Below are 18,945 nucleotides of genomic sequence, written 5' to 3' on the forward strand. Positions count from 1 at the left end.
GCGGCTCCCAGCACTGCGAACGGGAGCCGAAGCACGCCTACGGAAAGTGAGCGCAAGGAGCGAACTCCGAGTTTACGCATGCGCAGAACCACCAGCCGGCCTCGGCCCCACGGGTTCTTCTAGTACCTGGGCTACATCCTCCGGGCCGACAGGGGGCAACCAGCCGATCTTCACCCCGGTTCGGCACGGTGGGAGTAACCCGGAAGTAGCCGCTAACCCGGAAGAGGTGGTGTTAAGAGGATTCCGCCGGCGGTGGTGGCGGCTGCTGCGACTTGGAGGCGGCTGCGACGCTAGGATGAACGCCCCTCCCGCCTTCGAGTCGTTCTTGCTCTTCGAGGGCGAGAAGAAGTAAGTGGAGCCTGGAGGGAGGCCGGGCCGGGGGTCGCAGGTCGCGGGCAATGTCTGAGGCTCCTCCGGCTCCTCCGCTTCACCCCGTGTCCGCCAAACTTGAGACTGCCCTGCCGGGCGGTGGTGAGAAGCCCCATTCTGTAGAGGAGGAAACTGAGGCTCAGAGAGGCTATTTAACTACCCCGGCACACAGGAAGTGGGGGTCTGGATCGGAACCCAGAGTACTTGACGCTAAAGTGCTTTTCCTCTGGGATCCAGCCGCCTCCTCTTCCCTCTTCCTGGCCGCCGGTTTCACCCTCCCGCTGCAGCCAGAGTCCGATCTTCACTCGCTCGTGGCGGACCCCGGGTGCCTCCTCGCCTGCAGGGTGAAGGAGAGTGGTGTCTCGTGGTCCCAGCCTGGGCTTCTGGATCCCCCACTTAACGTCCCCGTACCTTTGGGAAGGTGACTTAGTCTGCCTGAGACCCGCTTTCCTCCTCCTGGGCTGCTTGCTGTGTTCAATCACAGGATTTTCTTTTAGGGGAGCTTAATGAGGTAATTTACGTAAGGTGCTTAGGCCAGGGCTCCGAACACAGAAAATCCTTAAACATGGGCTTTCCTTCTCTTAACAGCCTGGTGTGCAGGGCTCTGTGGTCTAGCCCTTGCCAGCCACTCTCCGTTGGGAGCAGGGGGTGTCAGCTGGGGGCCGTTTTGCTCCCCACGGGTCTTTGGCGAGGTCGGCAAACATGTTTGGTTTCATAAAGGGGGCGCTCCTGGGAGCTAGTGACTAGGGACCGGGGCTACTGGTCATGTCCTGCAGTGTACAAGATAGAGTCCTACAAAAACGAATTGGTGCCAAGGTTGAGGAACTCTGCTTTAGGAACAAAGAACAGTCCAGAGCAGGTGAGGGTCCCGTAGAATCAGGGCATAGCCATCAGCTGCTCTGAGTCAGAGGGCTTTATGGTTGAAAAGACTGAGGAAGACTTCGAGGAGGAGGTGGCACTTGAGCCAGCATTGAAGGGCAGGGTTTAGACTTGGGCAAGGAGGGGAGCCCCTGTGCCCCATTGTTCTCCTGTCTCTTCCCAGGATTACCATTAACAAGGACACCAAGGTGCCCAATGCCTGTTTGTTCACCATCAACAAAGAAGACCACACGCTAGGAAACATCATTAAATCGTAAGTTCCAAGTCAGAGGCTCTGGCGTACTAAGGGGACTCTCTGAGGCAAAGTGCAACTTCCAGAAGATTCCTTCAGTCTTCCTGAGCTACAGGAAGATCTGGGTGCTTGCTCTAGCAGCTCACACCTTCCTGTACGTTTCCTCCCAAATGACACGGATCCGTGTCTGTGCCCATAGCCACGTGTCTGGGTTGGCTCGTGTAGCTGACAAACGGAAGCGACCTTGCAGGGAGCCAGAGAAAAGTAGACCTACTTGTGGTTTTGTGCTGAGCACGGAGCAGTGGCCAGGATTAGTTCCCACCCAGTCCGGTTTGTGACAGTGGTGACAGTGACGTGACACCTGGCATGCAAAGAGAATGTGTGCCAGAGGTGGTGAGGGAGTGAGGCTGTGGGGTATCTGGTGCTCCTGGTGCAGAGTGGGCTGATGGGGGTGGGTGAACTTCCAGCCAGATGTGGTTGTCATTCTGGCCCCAGGACTCATTTCACTGCTGAAAAGCACTGTTGGTGAAGCTGGGTCTTTCCGAGGCTTGCGGGTTTGAGGCTGTGGGCAGGAGCCTCCCTGGTTTCCTGGCTGAAAATAGGAGGTGGACATGGCCACCGGTCTTCTCTCTGGCCGGGTCCTACCCTGAGTCAAGTACCAGCCCCTCTTGGGGCCTTGCTGCTCCCTGTTAGGCGAGGCACCGCCCCACCTGGGTCAGGGACGCCCCCCTCCCCGCCACTGGCTGCCCTGTTCTGGAGAAACCTCTGCATGCCCAGGGCACAGCGCCTTCTGCAGGTCACTTCGCCACGGCCTTGCAGCACGGGGCCCCTTGTGTGACAGCAGCTGCCGGCCTGTGTTGCCCAGAGGACTTCAGTCCCCCCCCCCCCCCACGCCTCTACTGCTATTACTGGCTGGGAACCAGACTTCGTGGTCTGGTTTACTGAACGTTGGCTGCCGAGGGAAGTCACAAGAGCCTTCCCTCGGAGAATTAGTTGGAAATCTCCACCAGCTGGGAGCCCCCGCAGATGTAGTTGTTTGGGAGAGGCGCCCCCATGTGGTTTTCCTTGACAAATTTTTTGGGAAACCAAGAGCAGGGAGCCACCTGGGGTCAGCCCCTGGCTGTATTTGCTTGTAGGCCTCAACCGAGTGGGGAGGCTCCTGGGTTATGGGCCTTGTAATCCCCAGGGTGCTAGGCGCAGCCTCCCTGCGTCTCACTGGCCACCTGTGTGTCCCAGACAGCTGCTGAAGGACCCCCAGGTGCTGTTTGCGGGCTACAAAGTCCCCCACCCCTTGGAGCACAAGATCATCATCCGAGTGCAGACCACACCGGACTACAGCCCCCAGGAGGCCTTCACCAATGCTATCACAGACCTCATCAGTGAGCTGTCTCTGCTGGAAGAGCGATTCCGGGTGAGGAGCCAGACGTGTAGGGGAGCAGGAATGTTCTTGTGCCCACCTGGGACAGCCCTGGGTGGTCTCCTGATTTATTGGGGGCAGGTGGTGACAGCGGGAATGTGACTACAACCTCGAGCAAGCGTGGACTAAGGGGTCATGGGGTTGAGGCCTGGAGCCTGCTGTCTGCATGTGTGGGTGGGACCTTACTGAGTGCTCCAGGCTCTCCTAGGGTGCTCTTGTGGCCCCCTGGGTTCCTCCCCCAAGTCTCTGAGGTGCTGCCGACTCTGGTTTGTGAGGCCTGGCTGCTTCCAGGGTATTTGTGGAGGATCCCCCAGTAAGGAGGCCAAAAGGGGATGGTCACACCTGTCCATGCAGAGGGGCTCAAAGTCTAGACCCAAGGTAGAGCGGGAAAAATCCATGGCTTGTCACATTTCAGCATCTGTGTCCTCTGCACCTCGGGTGGATGGGCTGGGGCTGCTGCTGGGTCCCCAGCTCCCTGGCGCTCTGGGGCCACACCCAGGAGAGGGGCCAGGGCGGCGGTTCCCAGCAGACCTCTGTCAGGGACCCTGGGTTGTGTTCCCGGCCTCCAGCCCTGGGCCCTTCTGGCTAAGTGCCCCGCTGCCCCTCTCTGCTCAGGTGGCCATCAAAGACAAGCAAGAAGGCATCGAATAGTCGGCTGGAGGAGTCTTGCTCGGCCAGTTCGTACCCAGCACTGGAACCTTCTCCAGGCCCCAAGTAGAGGAGAGCAGCTTCCGCAGCTTCGGGGACGTCCTGGGGAGTCCCTCCCCCCAGAGCCCAGGTGTCTGTACAGAGAGTCTGTTTTACCTTCCTAATAAAAGCGTGGCAGGAAGAGACCGGGCTGTGGGCTCCAGCAGGGCGGCCCTCACAGCACGTGGACTGCGAGGCTCCGGGAGGTAGAGGACCCTTTTCACGGTTACCCAGGACCGTACTTCAGACATAATTTCTGTCTGAGAAGGCGGTGCGACCACTCATTCTAGACAAGTGTAAACCTGGGGGGTGGCTAAGGAGGCGGGACTTCTTGGAGTCCCTGCTCCCGGCCGGCCTTAGACCAGGAACGCCAGACAGGGCCACAAACCGCTCTCCAGCCTTCTTTAAACAGTAAGAGTTTAATAAAAATATTCAGTGATAAAAAGCTCCCTATCATTAGCTCCAAAGCTGAATAAGTTAAGTTGTGTCCCTGGTGGTCTGCAACAGGCAGGAGGCCCCGCTGTGGCTACTGTCTCTTCCAGATGGCCACGATATTGGAGTCTGTCAGAGCGGTGAGGTAGGTAAAGGTAGGGTTGGCCACCACCGTGTTCACCATGGTCTTGGTCACCTTCTGGCCGAGGGCCCGGGGCTGGGGCCACTTAAGGATCTGGGGGGAAGAGAGGGAGAGCTGGGCTCCTTCCTACAGGACAGTCCCTGTAGGACGGAGAGGGGCACGTGGTGCCTACCTGCATTGGGGCCTGTGGAGCGGTTGGCAGTGGAGGCTGCTGGGTCAGGATGTGCCTGACATCATAGACCCACACGTTGGCCTCTTCGTCCCCACACAGCACGAGGCCCTCATCTGCCAGGACACACACAGTGAGCTCTCCAGTGGGGCGGGGCTCTGGGAGCTGGAGGGCAGGATAGGGTGGCAGGTGGCTCACCGGGACAGGTGCTGAGCGAGAAGTAGGCCAGCTTGGTGGCTGACCACTGCAGCCGAGCCAGGACCACCACGGCCAGCGTGGAATGCTTGCCCCGGCTCCCCCATGTCTGGCTCCAGCTCCACAGGCAGATGGTGCCCAGGCTGTTTCCCTTGGAGGCTGTGGGGGAGAACGGAGAACTGTGGGTGGTGGGTGGGGGAGGCTCTCCATAGACACTTCTTGTTGCACAGTGGGGCCCCCTCAGGAGCCCCTGGACCCAAACCCTGGCCCGGGAAGGGGTGCCTGAGTGGCTCAGTCGATTAAGCGCCCAACCCTTGATCTCGGCTCAGGTCATGATTGTGCAGTCTGTGGAGTTCGAGCTGCACAGCGGGCTCTCCACTGATGGTGCAGAGCCTGCCTGGGATTCGGTCTCCTCTCTGCCCCTCTCCTGCTTATGCTCTCAAAATAAACAGAATTTTAAATCAAAAAGCCCAGCCCAACGACAAGCGGCCCACAAAGGCCTCACCAGGGCCTGTCCGGCTCTCAGGCAGCCAGGCTGTCCCTGGGCGGGGCTCACTCACCCACGACATCCTCGTTCACAAATGCCAGCCCGTCCACTCTCCGCCCTGGTGCGTCTGAGCCCTCGGAGAAGACAAACTCCACCTCACACACCCTGCAGGGCAGAAGATGGTCAGCTACCCCTGCATGGACAGGAGGTGGGGGTCGGGCACCTCCTCTGGACCTGCCCTCTGCCTCAACTAGGACATGCAGCCAGAAAGCTCTGGCCCAGGCCTTGGAGGGGTTCGCTTTGCCCAGGAAGGGGAGCCAGCACCTCTGGCTATGCAGCCACAGGTGGTGGGAACTCAGGAGGCGCTGGTTCTCCCAGGACAGGGTGGGGGGCATGGCCAGGAAGGGCCTGGAGAGGCAGGGGTGGGGCATGGCGGTTCTAGGTGAGTGCTGAGAAGTGGCTGCTGCATGTTTCCAGGCTGAGAAGTATATGGGGTCAACACTACTTGGAAAGGCCACCAACCAGCTGCCCCCAGGCCTTGGACCCCAGGCAGAGGGCAGGAGGCAGGCCCAGGGCTGAACTCCAGGTGCGGCATGGGGCCGGACAGCTGCCCCAGCCGTGCTGTGGCTTCTGGTATCTGCTTCCGTGTAGTGGCTGCCTCACTCCTGTCACCCGCCTCTAAAGTTCCTCCCAAGCCATTCACTGCATATAGGACAAAATTCACAATCTTACCGGGGCCGACAGCCGGTGTCCCCAGCCCGGGCAATCTGGCCACCTCCTGTGCTCTTTCCTCCAGCTTCCCAAGCTGGGCCAGACCTCCCTGGTCAGCCAGCTGTCCCCACCCTGTGCATCTGCCACTGCTCACTTCCTCATGAACGCCTTAGTCTTCCTCTGTACCTGACCTTACACCTTGGGGTTTAATGGGCTATTTTTTTTTTAACGCCCATCTCCGCCCCCAAGGCTGAGAGCCCCACAAGGGCAAGAATGCCCTCAAAGTTGAGGTGATCATAGCTCAGAGAAGTGACCTGCCTGGTGTCACCACTGAACAGCAAGGAAGGAATGGGTCACGGGCCTTTCCTTGAAAGACTGGCAGGAGGTGGGGACAGCCCAGCCCCGGGAAGAGGCCCCTGAAAACTGCCTCTGGCTGCCCAGAACTGGGCATGGCTTGGGCGCCACCCCTGGCAGACACGCCTGGCGGCAGACACCGGGGCCGTCCATTGCCAGGCCCCCGCGGCCGGCCTCACCTCCTCTTCTGAGGCTGGTCCAGCCGCACGTCCCAGCAGCAGCAGCCGCCCTCGCAGCCGGCCAGGAGGTAGGCGTCCGGGCAGGACGCCACAGGGCAGAGGCGCAGGGGGACGGAGGCGGTATCGAGTGTGAGCAGCTGGCTGCCGGCAGGGGAGGAGGGTATGAGGCCACGGCCCTGTATCGGCCTGCCTGCCCCCCATCCCGCCCCCCCCAGCATCATCACCTGGCCTGGAATTCATAATCGTGGTTGGGCACCCCGATGTCCCAGAGGATGATCCGCTTGTCATAGGAGGCCGCTGAGCAGGGGAGAGGAAGGGGAGAGGTGGCTCTGAAGAAGCCCTGCCCCCTCTGCAGGCTCCATTCCAGGCTGAGGCTGTGGTCCTGAGGCCCTCCCTGGCCCTAACCTAACAGGGCCCCCAGCAGGCAGCCATCTGTGCAGACCTCTGCTCCCAGATCACCCTTGGGCTCAACACGCTTAGGGGGCAGGGGTATCTACCCGGAGCACAGAGCGGCCCAGGCTGTTGGAAAGATTCAAGGTCACGGAGCAGCTTGGGGGAAAAGCCAGGATCCAAAGCCCCGTCAGGTGTCCATGAAGCCATGCTGCTCCTACCACAGCCAGAGCTGACCGTGGCAGCCGCAGGAGCTCCCTATCATCCCGGGGAGGCCACACCCAGGCATCAGGGTGCTGGGGACACCTCGGGGGTGTGGGAGAGGGTCTTACTGAAGAGCTGGGTCTCGTGGGTGGGGCTGAAGCAGAGGGTGGCGATGGCCTTCTTGTGGGCCCGGATGACCCCGCAGCAGAAGCCAGCGCGCACGTGCAGCAGCCGGACCAGGCCCCGCAGGCCTGCAGCCGCCAGCACACTCCAGCGCTTCTTGTGGCCTGCCTGTGTGACCACTGTCAGGGCCGTCCAGGCCACTGAGAAGAACTCCTGTGGGGGAGGGGAGGTGACGCTTAGCGAAGGGGCAGGGCCACAGGCACTTGTGCCTGCAAGTCAGGCCTGTGGCACTGAGGCCCAGCAGAGCAGGGTCACCTGGTGAGCAGGTGGCCGAGCCCAGGCCTCCGAGCCCTGCACTCTGCCCACAGCCCCGCACTCACCTCGCCAGGTGCCTTGTACTTGTGCAGCACGATGCCCGTCTGGCAGTCTATCACACACACAGCCTCACCGCCACATGTGGCCACAGTCTGTGAGGTGGCCCCTGCCTGCCCTGTTTTGAGGGGTCAGCCTAAGTAAAAACGTTTTCTGTGAAGGTTGCCCCGGCAGCTCCTTCCTGGCCTCGACGACACCTCATAAGCCATGTCTCACAGGTCCCCCATCCACCGAGGCAGCCCCCTGACTAGGAAGCTTGTTTCTGCTTGTCCCCCGAGGCTGTCACCCTGGCCTTGCCTGCCCCGCAAGGATGTACCCTCCTCCCAGGCTGGCTCGAAGGCGCAGGCCCAGAGCTGGGTCTCCAGGTCCTGCGGGCTGTTGTTCTTGCTGTGACACTGTAGGAAGTGCAGGGGCTCCAGGTCCAGGGCTGGCTGTGGGGGCAGAGGCAGGGTTCACAGCTGCCCCAGCCCTCGCTCCCTGCCGACTGCTTCCTGCCCCCTTGCCAGCTTACCTGGCTGCCATCGGCGCCCGTGGGGGGGCCCTCCACGTGGGCCGGTGAGGAGGTGCACACCCGCTTGGTGGGAGACAGGCTGAGTGAGGTGTCACCCAACCGTTTCAAGGCCCCCTGTGGAGGGGTTCAAGGCCGGGCTAAGAGACCCTGGCGACCACGGGCCCATCTGCCCAGGGCTTCCTTCCTCTGCATCACCACCCTCCCATAGATGTGGAAAGCCCGGGTTGCCCAAAGTCAGCCCAAACTAGCTCAGACATCAGAGGCCATCTCCTGGGCTCATTTCCAGGACCCCTCCCCTCTACTCCCCTCCCCTTCCCTCCTCTCCTCTCCAGTCTCCCCAGGCTGGAAACGCCAAGACAGGTCTTTGGAGCCTGGAGAGCTGTATGGCACCACACCTACCCTGGGCTCCTGGGTGGCTGTGGCTTTTGGAGGGCTCTCTGGTATGCCTGTCTCATGCACCTGGGTCCCACCTGAAGCCACCAGTGCCTCAGAAATCATCTGAACCTACGTGGGGCCGGGACATCAGAAAGCTGGGTACATGCAGTCCTAGGGCCCCCAGCCCCACCCCAACTGCTGGGACAAAGGGAGCCTGTATTTCCCGTGCAACCACTAAGTTGGCCTTCCCTGACCTGCCCCCCCACCCCCACCCCCACGCACCCACCACGGCCAGAGGCCTTCAGGGCAGCCGAAGGCATGGGAGCCACAAAGGAGCTGGGAGAACCAAGTCCCAGCACAGCAGGGAAGGCCATACCCGCCACTGGGTGAACTCGCTGAGGGACTCTGGCCCGTAGCGGACGTTCCTGACTGCCGACTTCACAAAGTCAGCTTGGGCCTTCTCTGCCTCCTCCTCTGGGCTCTGCGCGGCCATGAACTTCTCCCAGTGAGCGGTGACCTGGCACGAGAGGGACCAGATTCCAGTCCACCCCAGATCTCCTGGGCCCTCTGTGGCGCCTCTGCCTCGAATCTTCTGGCCCCAGTTGTCTCCACCTCACCGCCTCCTGGAAGCCCCCCTGAACCACAGCCTTCTTAGCTGCAGCGTAAGCAGGCCTAAACCAATCCCCATGTGAGAAACAGCCCTGGGGAGGAGCCGGCCCAGAGTAAAGTTACTGCAGAAGTGTCTTACCACCTGGGCTGGGCCCTGCCTGCACACCTGGAGCCCCCGACCTCTCAGGACAACGGACCGAGCCCCACGGCCAGGCTCAGAGCCACACCTCAGACTAGGAGATAAGGGCCACTTAGTATCAGGGCCGAGTGTCCCTGTAAGCCTCACTCAGGGTCCCCCCAACACTGCTCAACGGTCCCCGAGTGCTTCCAAACCCCAGAGAAGCCTGCCAGCACCCTTACCCTGCTGGTCAGCTCCCGGTTCAGGTTCTCCACCTGAGAGGAAGTGGAGGAGGCATCCTTGCCATTGACCTTACGGAGGCTGGGCAGGAGAAAGGAGACTTTCAGGTTGTCACTGACCTGGGGGATGAGGGAGAGTGGCTGTCAACCTGTGGCTCAGCCCAAGCATGCCGGCGCTGGGTACGGGGCAGGTGGGGCCCCCTACTTACCGTCAGGAAGGGGTTGCCCTCCAGGCTCAGCTCCTCGAGCTTTGGGAACTGGCACAAGGCGGTGACGTCCCCCAGCTGGTTGTTGGCGCAGCGGAGGATGCGCAGGTGGGACAGGCCCAGGTTGGCCGGCAGCGTCTCCAGCTGGTTGTTGGAGAGGTCCAACTCTTGCAGCTGCGTCAGGCGGCTCAGGAGCTTGGGGTCCAAGTGCTCCGAGAGCAGCTTCAGTCCGGACAAGCTGGGTGGGGGGCAGACCGGGAGGGCTCAGGGGGCGGGGTGCCTCCCACCCCATAACCCCGGCAGTCCAGGGTGCCTCCAAAGCCTTTTTCAGAAGAGGATCGCCTGCGTGCACAGCTTTTCCTTCTTAAAATCTTGTAACTACCCTACGACTGGGTACAGCTGGCGCCGCCAGGACGCTTTCCCTCCCCTTCTACGGGAGCTCCCCTGCTCGGCCCAGGGCCTCGGGAATTAGCTCCACAGGTTGCTCAACACCCTTCCTGCAGGACTGTCTTCCCCGCAGCCCGGGCCTCCGGGGAAGAGGCCACTCAAGGCCCACCCGGACCCTCTCGTAACGGCAGCCCGGCGTCTGGCTCGAGTGATCAGACTCCTCCTAACCGACAAGGCGATAACGGGGCCAGGGAGGGAGTGGGCTTGGGGCCCAGAATTTCTTCACGCCCGCGGGCAACGCAAGCCCGGGTGGTGGGCTGTGTGGCCCCGGCCCGGCGGACCCCCGTCGCCCCCGGCCCGCCTCTTACTCCAGGCTCCGGATTTTCCCCAGCCGGTCGCTCTTGGGACGTCCCCGCTGCATGATCAGCCGCGCCGAGAGGGGGCCCATGGCGAGGAGACGCGACCCGCGCTGGGGTCGGCGGCACCGGCGTCCGGCCGAGTCCGTGCCTCCCGAGAGCGCTGCCAACGACCGCTGCCGGCGGAGCGCTGGAGGTGGCGCCGCGCGAGCCAGTAGCTGGCAACGACCGGAAGGAAGCGGCCCGCGAACCTCGTGCCCCGCGGGCTGACTACGACTCCCAGCGGCCCCCGCGCCCCCGCGCTTGCGCGTTGGCCGCCAGGACGCAGCGATGGCGGCTGCGGCGGTGGCGGCCCGCGAGGTCCTCCGGGAATGCGGCTGCAAGGGCATCCGGACCTGTTTGATCTGCGAGCGGCAGCGTGGAGGTGACCCGCCCTGGCAGCATCCCCCTCAGGTGAGGGTTGGGGAGGGGCCGTGCTGTAACTCCCTTCTTCAGGTGGGGAAACTGAGGCCCAAACTAGCTACGAAGACGGGCCCCGGATCAACCCGTGTCAGGGGTCTCGCCCTGGGGGCGTTGCAGGGTGAGATGAGCTCTTTGGGGGGGGGGGGTGTTGGATTGGGTAAGGGGCTGGAGTGGATGCGTTCCGACCGCAACTCCCTTCAGCCCTGGGGGTGGAGGGTAATGTGACAGTGGACCTCCAGGTAGCCCCCGTGTCTGGGGCCAGGAGATGGGGAGATGACCTGGAAAGAGTAAAGGATGCCAAAAAACAGGCAGGGCAAAGTGTCCTAGAAACTGTTGAGCAGAAGTGGGCAAGGAGGAAACGAATTCTAGCGAATTAATGAAAGGGGACTTAGAACCTTCGAAGTGGGCGAGGGCATTCCCGCTGGGGGAGCTGCTTAGATAAAGGCCTGGGGTAGGTGCGTGGGTTTGGAAGGAGGGTGATGCATGGGGGGTGGGGTCTGTGAGGTCTGATCACAGAGAGTTCCTGTGTGGTGCCGCAGGGTAGGCTGGACTAGTCCTGAGGGCCATGGAGAGCTGCTGAGGGATTTAAAGTAAATTAACACGGGAGTTTCAGAAAGCTCCTGGGAGGAGGAGGGGCGGATAGGAAAGTATGGAGCCTGGAAAGCCAACGAAGAAACTGTCACACTGTCCTTGGCAAAAGCTTGGAAGGGTCTGTGGGAAACAGTATGGTGATTCCTCAGTAAATTAGGAGTAGAATTACTGTGTGAGCCAGCAATTCTGGGTATAGACACAAAAGAACCGAAGGCAGACACTTGAAGAGAGATTTGTACACCCACATTCACAGCAGCCTTATTCCCAGTAGCTAAAAAGTGAAAGTGATGTAAGCACCTATCCGTGGATGAGTGGATAAACAAAATGTGGCACAATATGTACAGCGGAATATGACGCACCTTAAAAGGGAAGGGCATTCTGACACCTGCTACAACATGAATGAATCCCGAGGTCATTATACTGAGTGAAATGTCAGTCACAAAAGGATAAATATGAGGTCTGGAGAGGAGTCAGATCCTCAGAGTGAGAAAGTAGAATGATGGGTGCCTGGGACTGGTGGGGGAAGACAGGGGTTGTGGTTTAATGGGTATAGAGTTTTCACTCTGTGAGATGAGAAAGCCCTGGAGATGGGTGCATGATGTGAAGGTATGGTGGTGAAGAGGGTGAATACGTACATGTGTACACACACACACACACAGTCACTCACTCATATGTATTACTACAATTAAAGCTTAAAAAGTGCCAAAGTCTGAACTTTGCCTGTGACCATGGGTGTGGAGACACAGGGCAGCGTGGGGGTAAAGCTCTTGCTCCACTTGACGGCTGGGAGATGAGCAGAAGGTCCAGGATGACTCCCTGATTGTAACATGTCCTGTGTGAAGTGCCAGAAGACAGAGGACACGGTGGCTCACAGATGGGCTGGGTAATAATGGCCATGAAATGTAAAGTGGGAGGAAGCAGAATTAATTGGGCAGGGAGGGCCTCAGGCTGCCAACACGGCTGTGATAAAGTCACGGCCATCCCAGCTGGGAGCTCCGGAGCATTCTGACTGGTAGAGGAGCCCCACGTTGGGTATGAAAAGCCAGACCTGTGCTGAGTCATTGGCTGGGGGCTGCCTGGGACCAGGATGGCCTCTGGCCGAAACCTGGGCCAGATACTGAAGGCACTGCAGCAGGAGGCGGTCATCTGGGCACGCCTCCAGGATGACTGGCAAGTTCTCTCTTTCGAAGGGACACTCAGGCAGTGCCCGTGCAGCCACAGAGGAGGGCAGGGTCCTTTCCTTTGGAGACTGGGGAGAGCAGGAGACATCCCCCAGTGTCTGGACACTTAGAACAGTGTGAACTCACAGGCAGCCTCGGGCTGTGCAACTGGTTCCTTAACTTCGTCTGTCCTGGGTCACCCCATCTTAAAACAGAACAGAAAATGGTTATGTGCATGCTCTTCCCACCCCCAGCTGAGGAGAGTGGGAAAGGAGAGGGCCCCAGGCAGGACTTCTGCATCGCTGTCTCTCACCGCCTAATCTGGACTCCAGCTGCTTTCCAAAGTGGCCCCAGGTGAGAGAGCAGCTCTGGGCAGGGGCTGCTCCCGAGAAGGGGCCTCCACAAGGCGCACACGTGGTGTGAGGAAGGGCTTCAGGGCTCCGGGTCCCTCGTCTTTTTACAGAAAACGCACCGCTTCATTTACTACTCTGATACTGGCTGGGCCGTGGGGGCCGAGGAGTCTGACTTCGAAGGCTGGGCCTTCCCCTTCCCTGGTGTGACGCTGATAGAGGACTTCGTGACCCGGGAGGAAGAGGCCGAGCTGGTGCAGCTGATGGACCGGGAGCCTTGGAAGCTCTCCCAGTCTGGGCGGAGGAAGCAGGTAGGCCGGCCCAGAGCCAAGGACTAGAGGAGGGCCGGCCAGGCCCCCCCCCCGCCCGCCGCCACGCAGACTCCCTGCCCTGCGCCTTGCTCACCTCCCTCCCAGAGCCTCTCTCTGCAGCCACAGCCCATGACACCCCCTCACCAGGGCCGCTAGGGGTCAAGCTCCTCTGACCTTGGGGCTTGGGCAGCTGGGGAGCCGTGTGGGGTGTGCTCAGCTTCCCCAGACACACCAGACTCGGGGAAGCGGGGCCGTAAGGCAGATGGGTGCACAGCTCAGAGGGTTTCTAGAAAGCTGCTAGCCTTCCCACTGAAGTCCTCTTCTCATCTGTTTCGAGATACTTGGGCCTCCGAGTCCTGGACGTCCCCTTTGTCACGGATGACAGCGTCTCTTTCCTGCAGGCTTGTCGACCAGGAGCTGCGAGCCAGCCATCAGCTGCCTTCTCTTTCCTTCCCGCTTCCTGTGGTCTTTTCCTTTCCCACTTCGGTGCCTTGGCCAGTTATGACACCACTTCCTCTGCTGCTCCCGTGCCCTTTTGCCACTCGCTGTCCTCCTCCTTCCGCTAAACCGCAGCCCTGGGCAAGTCCAGCTCCTCTCGCTGGGGGTCTCCCTGCTCTGGCCCTCCAACCCTGAGCCGGCTGTCCCGCCCTGGAGGTCATGCCAGTCTCCCGCAAGGTGGCCCCTTTGCTCTCCTTCCAAACCTTCCCCTCCCCCCTCCCGGCTCTCCGTTGAGCCCCCTCCAACTCAGAAGATGCTGGCGAGGGTTGCTCCCCTCTCTCCCCGACATTAGTTTTGCCTCAACTGGGTCTTTCCCACCAGACTGCCAGTAAGCTCCACCGCTCGCCTCCGCGGCCGGATTGCTCAGAAGCGCTGTTCATTCGGTCTTCAGTTCCTCTCCTCCTGCTCCCTCTTACTGCACTCAGCGCTTCCATCCTGGCCCTTGCGGCTGGTTTTCAGGCTCAGTCCTTGGGCCTCTTCTCTTCCAGACACCCCCAGCGCCCCCCTTGCTGGGCTCCATGAGTCACGCTTCTGACACCGAGCATGTGTTTGCAAGTCCCATGTTCTTGTCTCTCATATTTGTCAGACCTGAACTGGGCTTTGGGTCTTGATCCCCGCCTTGCACTCCTGCAGTGTCCCCACCTTGGCACATTCCAGCGTCCATCTGCTCAGCCACCAGCAGAGAGTTTTCCAGATTCCTCTCTGTGTCTCATTGGTCATCCCTGTCAGCTTTCTTCCTTCAAACATACCCAGGATCTGAGAACACAGCGCCCCCACCACTGCCCCCACCTCAGGTCCCAGCCCCCAGTTCTGTCGCTGGGATTCCCACAGGAGCTTCCTGTGGCCCTCGCACCTCTTCTGTCACTTTCCACTGGAGAGGAAGGTGACCCCATCGACGCCCCCTCAGATGGCTCACTGCTCTGCTACAAGCCCGCCAGGCCTTCCATCCTAGCCCTGGCTTCCCCTGCAGCTCGGTGCTCCTGAGATGCTTCAGCGTCGAGCCCCCCTTTCTAGCCTGCTGCCGCCTGGGGGGCAGCCACCCTGAAACATGCCAAAGCCAGCAGGAGAAAGACGTTTTCACTAGACAGTGCCACCCTCCACTAGAGGGGGACCCCAAAGGGCAGGAGGTGGTGGATAAATGCTCATCTCTTAGGCCACAAGTCTGATGTGTCTTCTAGAAGGCTCATCCCTAACAATTGTTTTGGTTTTTAGATCGCATCCACACACTTTAAAACTTGCCCATTTAACATGTACAGTTTGTTTTCATATATTCGTGATGTCACGCAGCCGTCCCCACCGCCTTACTTCCGGAGCATGCCCATCACCCCAAAGGAAACCTGTACCCATTAGCAATTGCTCCCCATCCCCCTGTCTCGTGGCAGCCACTAATCTTTCTGTCTCTCTGGATTTGCCTCTTCTGGACATTTCATGCAAATGGGATTATATCACTTGTGGCCCTTTGTGTCGGCTTCCCTCACCGACCACAGCGTTGTCAGCCTGTGGCGGAGCTCTGCTGTGTTTGCGGCTGGATAGTGTTCCATCGTGTGGGTCTGCCAGCATCGCTTCGTCCATTTGTCCGATCTCGGACACTGGGTTGTTTCCGCTTTCCGGCCACTGTGCCCTAGTGCTGCTGTGAACACCCACGTGGCAAGCGTCTGTGTGGCCGTGTTCTCGGGCTTGGGCACGTGGCTGGGAGTCTGACTGCGGGGCCGTGTGCTAACTTCTCTCTCGTGGTTCTGACCCTCAGCTTTGATCTGCCTGATGAGGCTGCCTCGGGCTGGGCCTCCCTCCCTCGTGCTCCTTCTTCCCACATCCTGACTCCTGGGCCTCACGTCTCGGAACACACTACCTGCACGTGGGCCTTCTGTCTCCAGCTCTCTTTTTGGGGGCACGTGGTCTGTGACATCCCTCCTCTCCCCCCCGGCACATCATGTCCCCTTTCCTTGCTTTATTTTCTCCCTTAGCGTTGACTGGCGTGTGAGTGTAGGCTGTTTGTCGGTGGTGCCGGCGCCCTCCTGCTGGAGAGCCAGGTCCTGGTCCGCCGAGTCAGGGGTTTTGCTTGTTTGGGTCCCCGCGATGGGCTTCTTCAGCCCTGGTCTGCAATAGCCATTCCTATGAACTCAGACGCTTCTCTGCTTTTTTGTCCTCTCCCTTCAGGACTACGGCCCCAAAGTCAACTTTAGGAAACAGAAGCTCAAGACTGCAGGCTTCAGAGGCCTCCCCAGTTTCAGCCAGGAAGTGGTGCGGAGGATGGGCCTGTACCCCATCCTGGAGGACTTCCGGCCCGTGGAGCAGTGTAACCTGGACTACTGCCCTGAGCGGGGCTCGGCCATTGACCCCCACCTGGACGACGCCTGGCTGTGGGGGGAGCGGCTGGTGAGCCTCAACCTCCTGTCCCCAACCGTGCTGTCCATGTCCCGGGAGGCACCCGGCAGCCTGCTGCTCTGTCTGGCCCCATCCGGCTTCCCGGAGGCCTTGATGGAGGGCGTGATGGCCCCCAGCAGGTCCGTCTTGTGCCAGGAGGTGGAGGTGGCCGTCCCCTTGCCCCGCCGCTCTCTTCTTGTGCTCACGGGTGCCGCGCGGCACCAGTGGAAACACGCCATCCACCGCAGACACATCGAGGCCCGCCGCGTGTGCGCCACCTTCAGGGAGCTGTCGGCCGAGTTCCGGCCCGGCGGGAGGCAGCAAGAACTGGGGCAGGAACTCCTGCAGATCTCTCTCTCCTTTCAGGGGAGACCTATGTGAGCCACGTCCCCGGGGCGGGAGCTGGCGCGGGGCCGGGCCAGAGTGCCGGCTCTAGGGTTGACCGCCTGCCGGGATGGAGGGGCGGGAAGCCCAGCACAAGGGGCTTTCTCCCCAGCTTCTTAGCTTTTCAGAGAAGACTGCTCAGCACCCTGACACCGCGACAGTGGGAGCCCTGCCCGGGAGCCGGGTGTGACGGGAATATGCCTTGGGTCAGTCCTGTTTGACCCGCACCACGGCCACCTGTGTGGCTTGTCACAGTTTGAGGGCAGTGGGGTCATTTGAGCTCAAACACGTTGGTACCACCTGAAACCGTTTTCTCCTTTGTCCCTCTCTCTCAGGGAAGTTCCCCAATAGCCCATTCTCCCATCCTTTCATGTGGGAAGTGAGTTGGAGAAGAGAATTGACAGAACATCTGAAATTATTAGGTTCCACTTCAGAGCTGGTGATGGCCGGGGTCATGCCTCACCCCAGGGAGGTGGGGGATGCAGTGAGGACAGGGAAGTCTCCGGGAGAGTCTGATCCCATCTCCCCACTCCATGCTGTTAAAAAGTAGGGGAAGGCGCAGTGTAGTCACTTCCTGACACGGGTTTTGTGGGGTGCTCACCTTGGATGCTCGGCCAGCCCTCTTCTGTTGTTTATGAGACAAAATACACTCGCCAGCCACATGCTCGGAGCCAGACTTTGGGACCAGGGCCCCATCATAGCCCAGAAAGGTTCATGGTTGGCACTGGTCTTCAATTATTCTAGAGCCTTCTATGAGCTGTCAGGTGGGGGAGTCACCGGCCACCACGCACTGTCTGTGAAGAGGCATTGGTCTGGAGACCCATGGAGAGGCTGCTGAGTTTCCAGTGGCTGACTGAGCCCGGCTGCAGGGCGGGGGGCTCCCTGAGCTCACTCGGAGCAGGAGGGAGGAGGATGACTTCTTCCCAAGGCTGTGACCCTTCCAGACCCCGACTGGGCATGTAGATGCAGGCCTGCAGGTGAGCAGCTCAGTGCGCTTGCAGGCTGGGTGGTCTACTCCACGGGGCCTGTGGGGCCTCTGCCCTGACAGGCTGGGCCTTGGGGCACCCTGGGCGTGGAGCCTACGAGGTGCTCTGCCGTTGAAGGGCTCCATGGGAGACGTACACCTGGGAAACTGCACACCCAGACCTGCCGGGGAGGTGCCCGTTAGGACTGGGAGAGCCACTGAGCAGAGCAGCCCGTTTCCCCCAGAATCACCCAGTGCTTGCCAGTCATCCAACAGTGGGCCCTTCTACAGCCCTACGGAGCACACCTTAGGACATACCCCTGGTCCGCAGAGTCCACAGAGCCCACCTCAGGACATGCTGTATCAGGTCACGTTCAAATCAGTGACCCTGCGTTGGGTTTGCTCTTGAAACTACAACACGAAGACCATCAGGTTCAGTGTGTCCACCTAAGTACCCACTCGTGTCCCCAACCAGGATGGGGCTGGGAGAGGGTCAGGTGGGGGTGGTTCAGCCACTGCCTGAGGAGTACGAATCCTGTATTTTGGGTGACCGTTTCTGCATCTAGCGCGCGCTCGAACACCACACGTGTGTCGTGCAGACGGTTGTGTCTGTTGTAATGCTCTGACAGTCTCAGGCTGCGAGAAGGGATGAGCCCTATGGGAACGTACTCCTGTGGGAGCATCCATTCCTGGGGGCTGCTTCCTGCACGCTCTTCCGGGGTAGGTCAGGGAGAGAGCTCAACTGATACTCCTCAGCCCGGCTTGTTTGGAAAGATGTTAAGGAAGCTCAGGGCCATTTATTTGTTTGGACCTGGGGGCTGGGAGACCCAGGCTGGTGCTAATGGGCAGAAGGACCCTGAGCTTCAAGGACCCAGTCCAAGAAGCATCCTCTGGCTTATCTCTGTTGAGACTTACATAGGGCCTGTCCGTACTGTGTCCCCAGTAACTGTGGGGGTGCTGCAGACATCAGGGGCTGGAAAGAGGGTTCAGCAGGTTCGAAATGGGTCTAGCAAGGGATCAGTCCTGTGCCACTCACCCTGCTGAGCCCCTACCCCAGGCTCTGTGGACCCTACCTCCCCACCTTCTGGGGGCACTGAGTCAAGACTGAGCCTTCTGTGGGTGGGCTGCACTCACTGGGAAATGTCCATGGAGTGGGTTTGCTGGACACAGGCTTCTTTAGACCCGAAGGCCTCGGAAGTCCTCCTGGGCGGCAGGGGAAGGGCCCCCTGGGCTGGCAGAACCTGTCCATACAGTGGTATTGGCTGCCTTGCACCCTTGAGCTTTGCATCCTAGAAGCCTCAAGGTTCAAGTGCCTGCAAGTTAAAAATAATTTAAAAAGACATCCTTTCCTAGGTGGGGGCCTCAGTAGATAAGTTACAAAACAACTGGAGCTTCCTCATGAGTGCCCCTGGGCTGTGGGAGGGACTCCTGCAGCCTGGCTGGCTGGACCCCACCCCCGCCCCCAGAGCCACAGGTACCTGGGTTGGGGACCACAGCTTCAGCGGCTCCGTTTTCATCTGGGGGACCTGGGGACCTTCGGGCCATCCCTGTCAGCACTCAGCCCTGGGGCTGTCCCTTGCTGGGTTTCTGGAACGGGAGAGCCCCGCTGGGGAAGGGAAGCAGCAGGCAGAGATGCCCTGTTCTCCCGGGGCCCCGCCTGGAGGGAGCCTCGCAACCTGCCTGGGTCCAGGCACCCCACTTGCCCATTCCAGAAAAGT

The 18,945-nt window shown here is 60.4% G+C and overlaps 3 protein-coding genes across 4 annotated transcripts; 2 read left to right on the plus strand and 1 right to left on the minus strand.

The window, feature by feature from the left end:
• The first annotated feature begins 211 nt into the window (after window positions 1-211).
• Window positions 212-3,730, plus strand: POLR2J (RNA polymerase II subunit J). Its single transcript, XM_029946214.1, has 4 exons — window positions 212-348; window positions 1,412-1,501; window positions 2,717-2,891; window positions 3,513-3,730. The coding sequence occupies exons 1-4, from the start codon at window positions 296-298 to the stop codon at window positions 3,546-3,548; spliced, it is 354 nt and encodes a 117-aa protein (XP_029802074.1). The 5' UTR covers window positions 212-295; the 3' UTR covers window positions 3,549-3,730.
• Window positions 3,731-3,983: 253 nt separating this feature from the next.
• Window positions 3,984-10,365, minus strand: LRWD1 (leucine rich repeats and WD repeat domain containing 1). 2 transcript variants are annotated; one of them, XM_029946211.1, is made up of 15 exons: window positions 10,156-10,365; window positions 9,404-9,638; window positions 9,198-9,314; window positions 8,605-8,745; window positions 8,253-8,357; window positions 7,854-7,913; window positions 7,659-7,773; window positions 7,351-7,460; window positions 6,976-7,183; window positions 6,478-6,550; window positions 6,254-6,394; window positions 5,083-5,174; window positions 4,526-4,681; window positions 4,331-4,443; window positions 3,984-4,251 (listed from the first exon to the last, which is right to left on the minus strand). In XM_029946211.1, the coding sequence occupies exons 1-15, from the start codon at window positions 10,233-10,235 to the stop codon at window positions 4,111-4,113; spliced, it is 1,887 nt and encodes a 628-aa protein (XP_029802071.1). In that variant the 5' UTR covers window positions 10,236-10,365; the 3' UTR covers window positions 3,984-4,110. The 2 variants fall into 2 exon arrangements, with proteins under 2 accessions (XP_029802071.1, XP_029802070.1); XM_029946210.1 differs by having other exon boundaries at window positions 7,854-7,967.
• A 65-nt stretch (window positions 10,366-10,430) lies between these two features.
• ALKBH4 (alkB homolog 4, lysine demethylase) lies at window positions 10,431-16,569 on the plus strand. The gene is made up of 3 exons (XM_029946213.1): window positions 10,431-10,596; window positions 12,820-13,017; window positions 15,673-16,569. The coding sequence occupies exons 1-3, from the start codon at window positions 10,474-10,476 to the stop codon at window positions 16,258-16,260; spliced, it is 909 nt and encodes a 302-aa protein (XP_029802073.1). The 5' UTR covers window positions 10,431-10,473; the 3' UTR covers window positions 16,261-16,569.
• The last annotated feature ends 2,376 nt before the right edge of the window (window positions 16,570-18,945 follow it).

This window comes from Suricata suricatta, chromosome 8, assembly GCF_006229205.1.
Source record: "Suricata suricatta isolate VVHF042 chromosome 8, meerkat_22Aug2017_6uvM2_HiC, whole genome shotgun sequence".
Lineage (NCBI taxonomy): Eukaryota > Metazoa > Chordata > Mammalia > Carnivora > Herpestidae > Suricata > Suricata suricatta.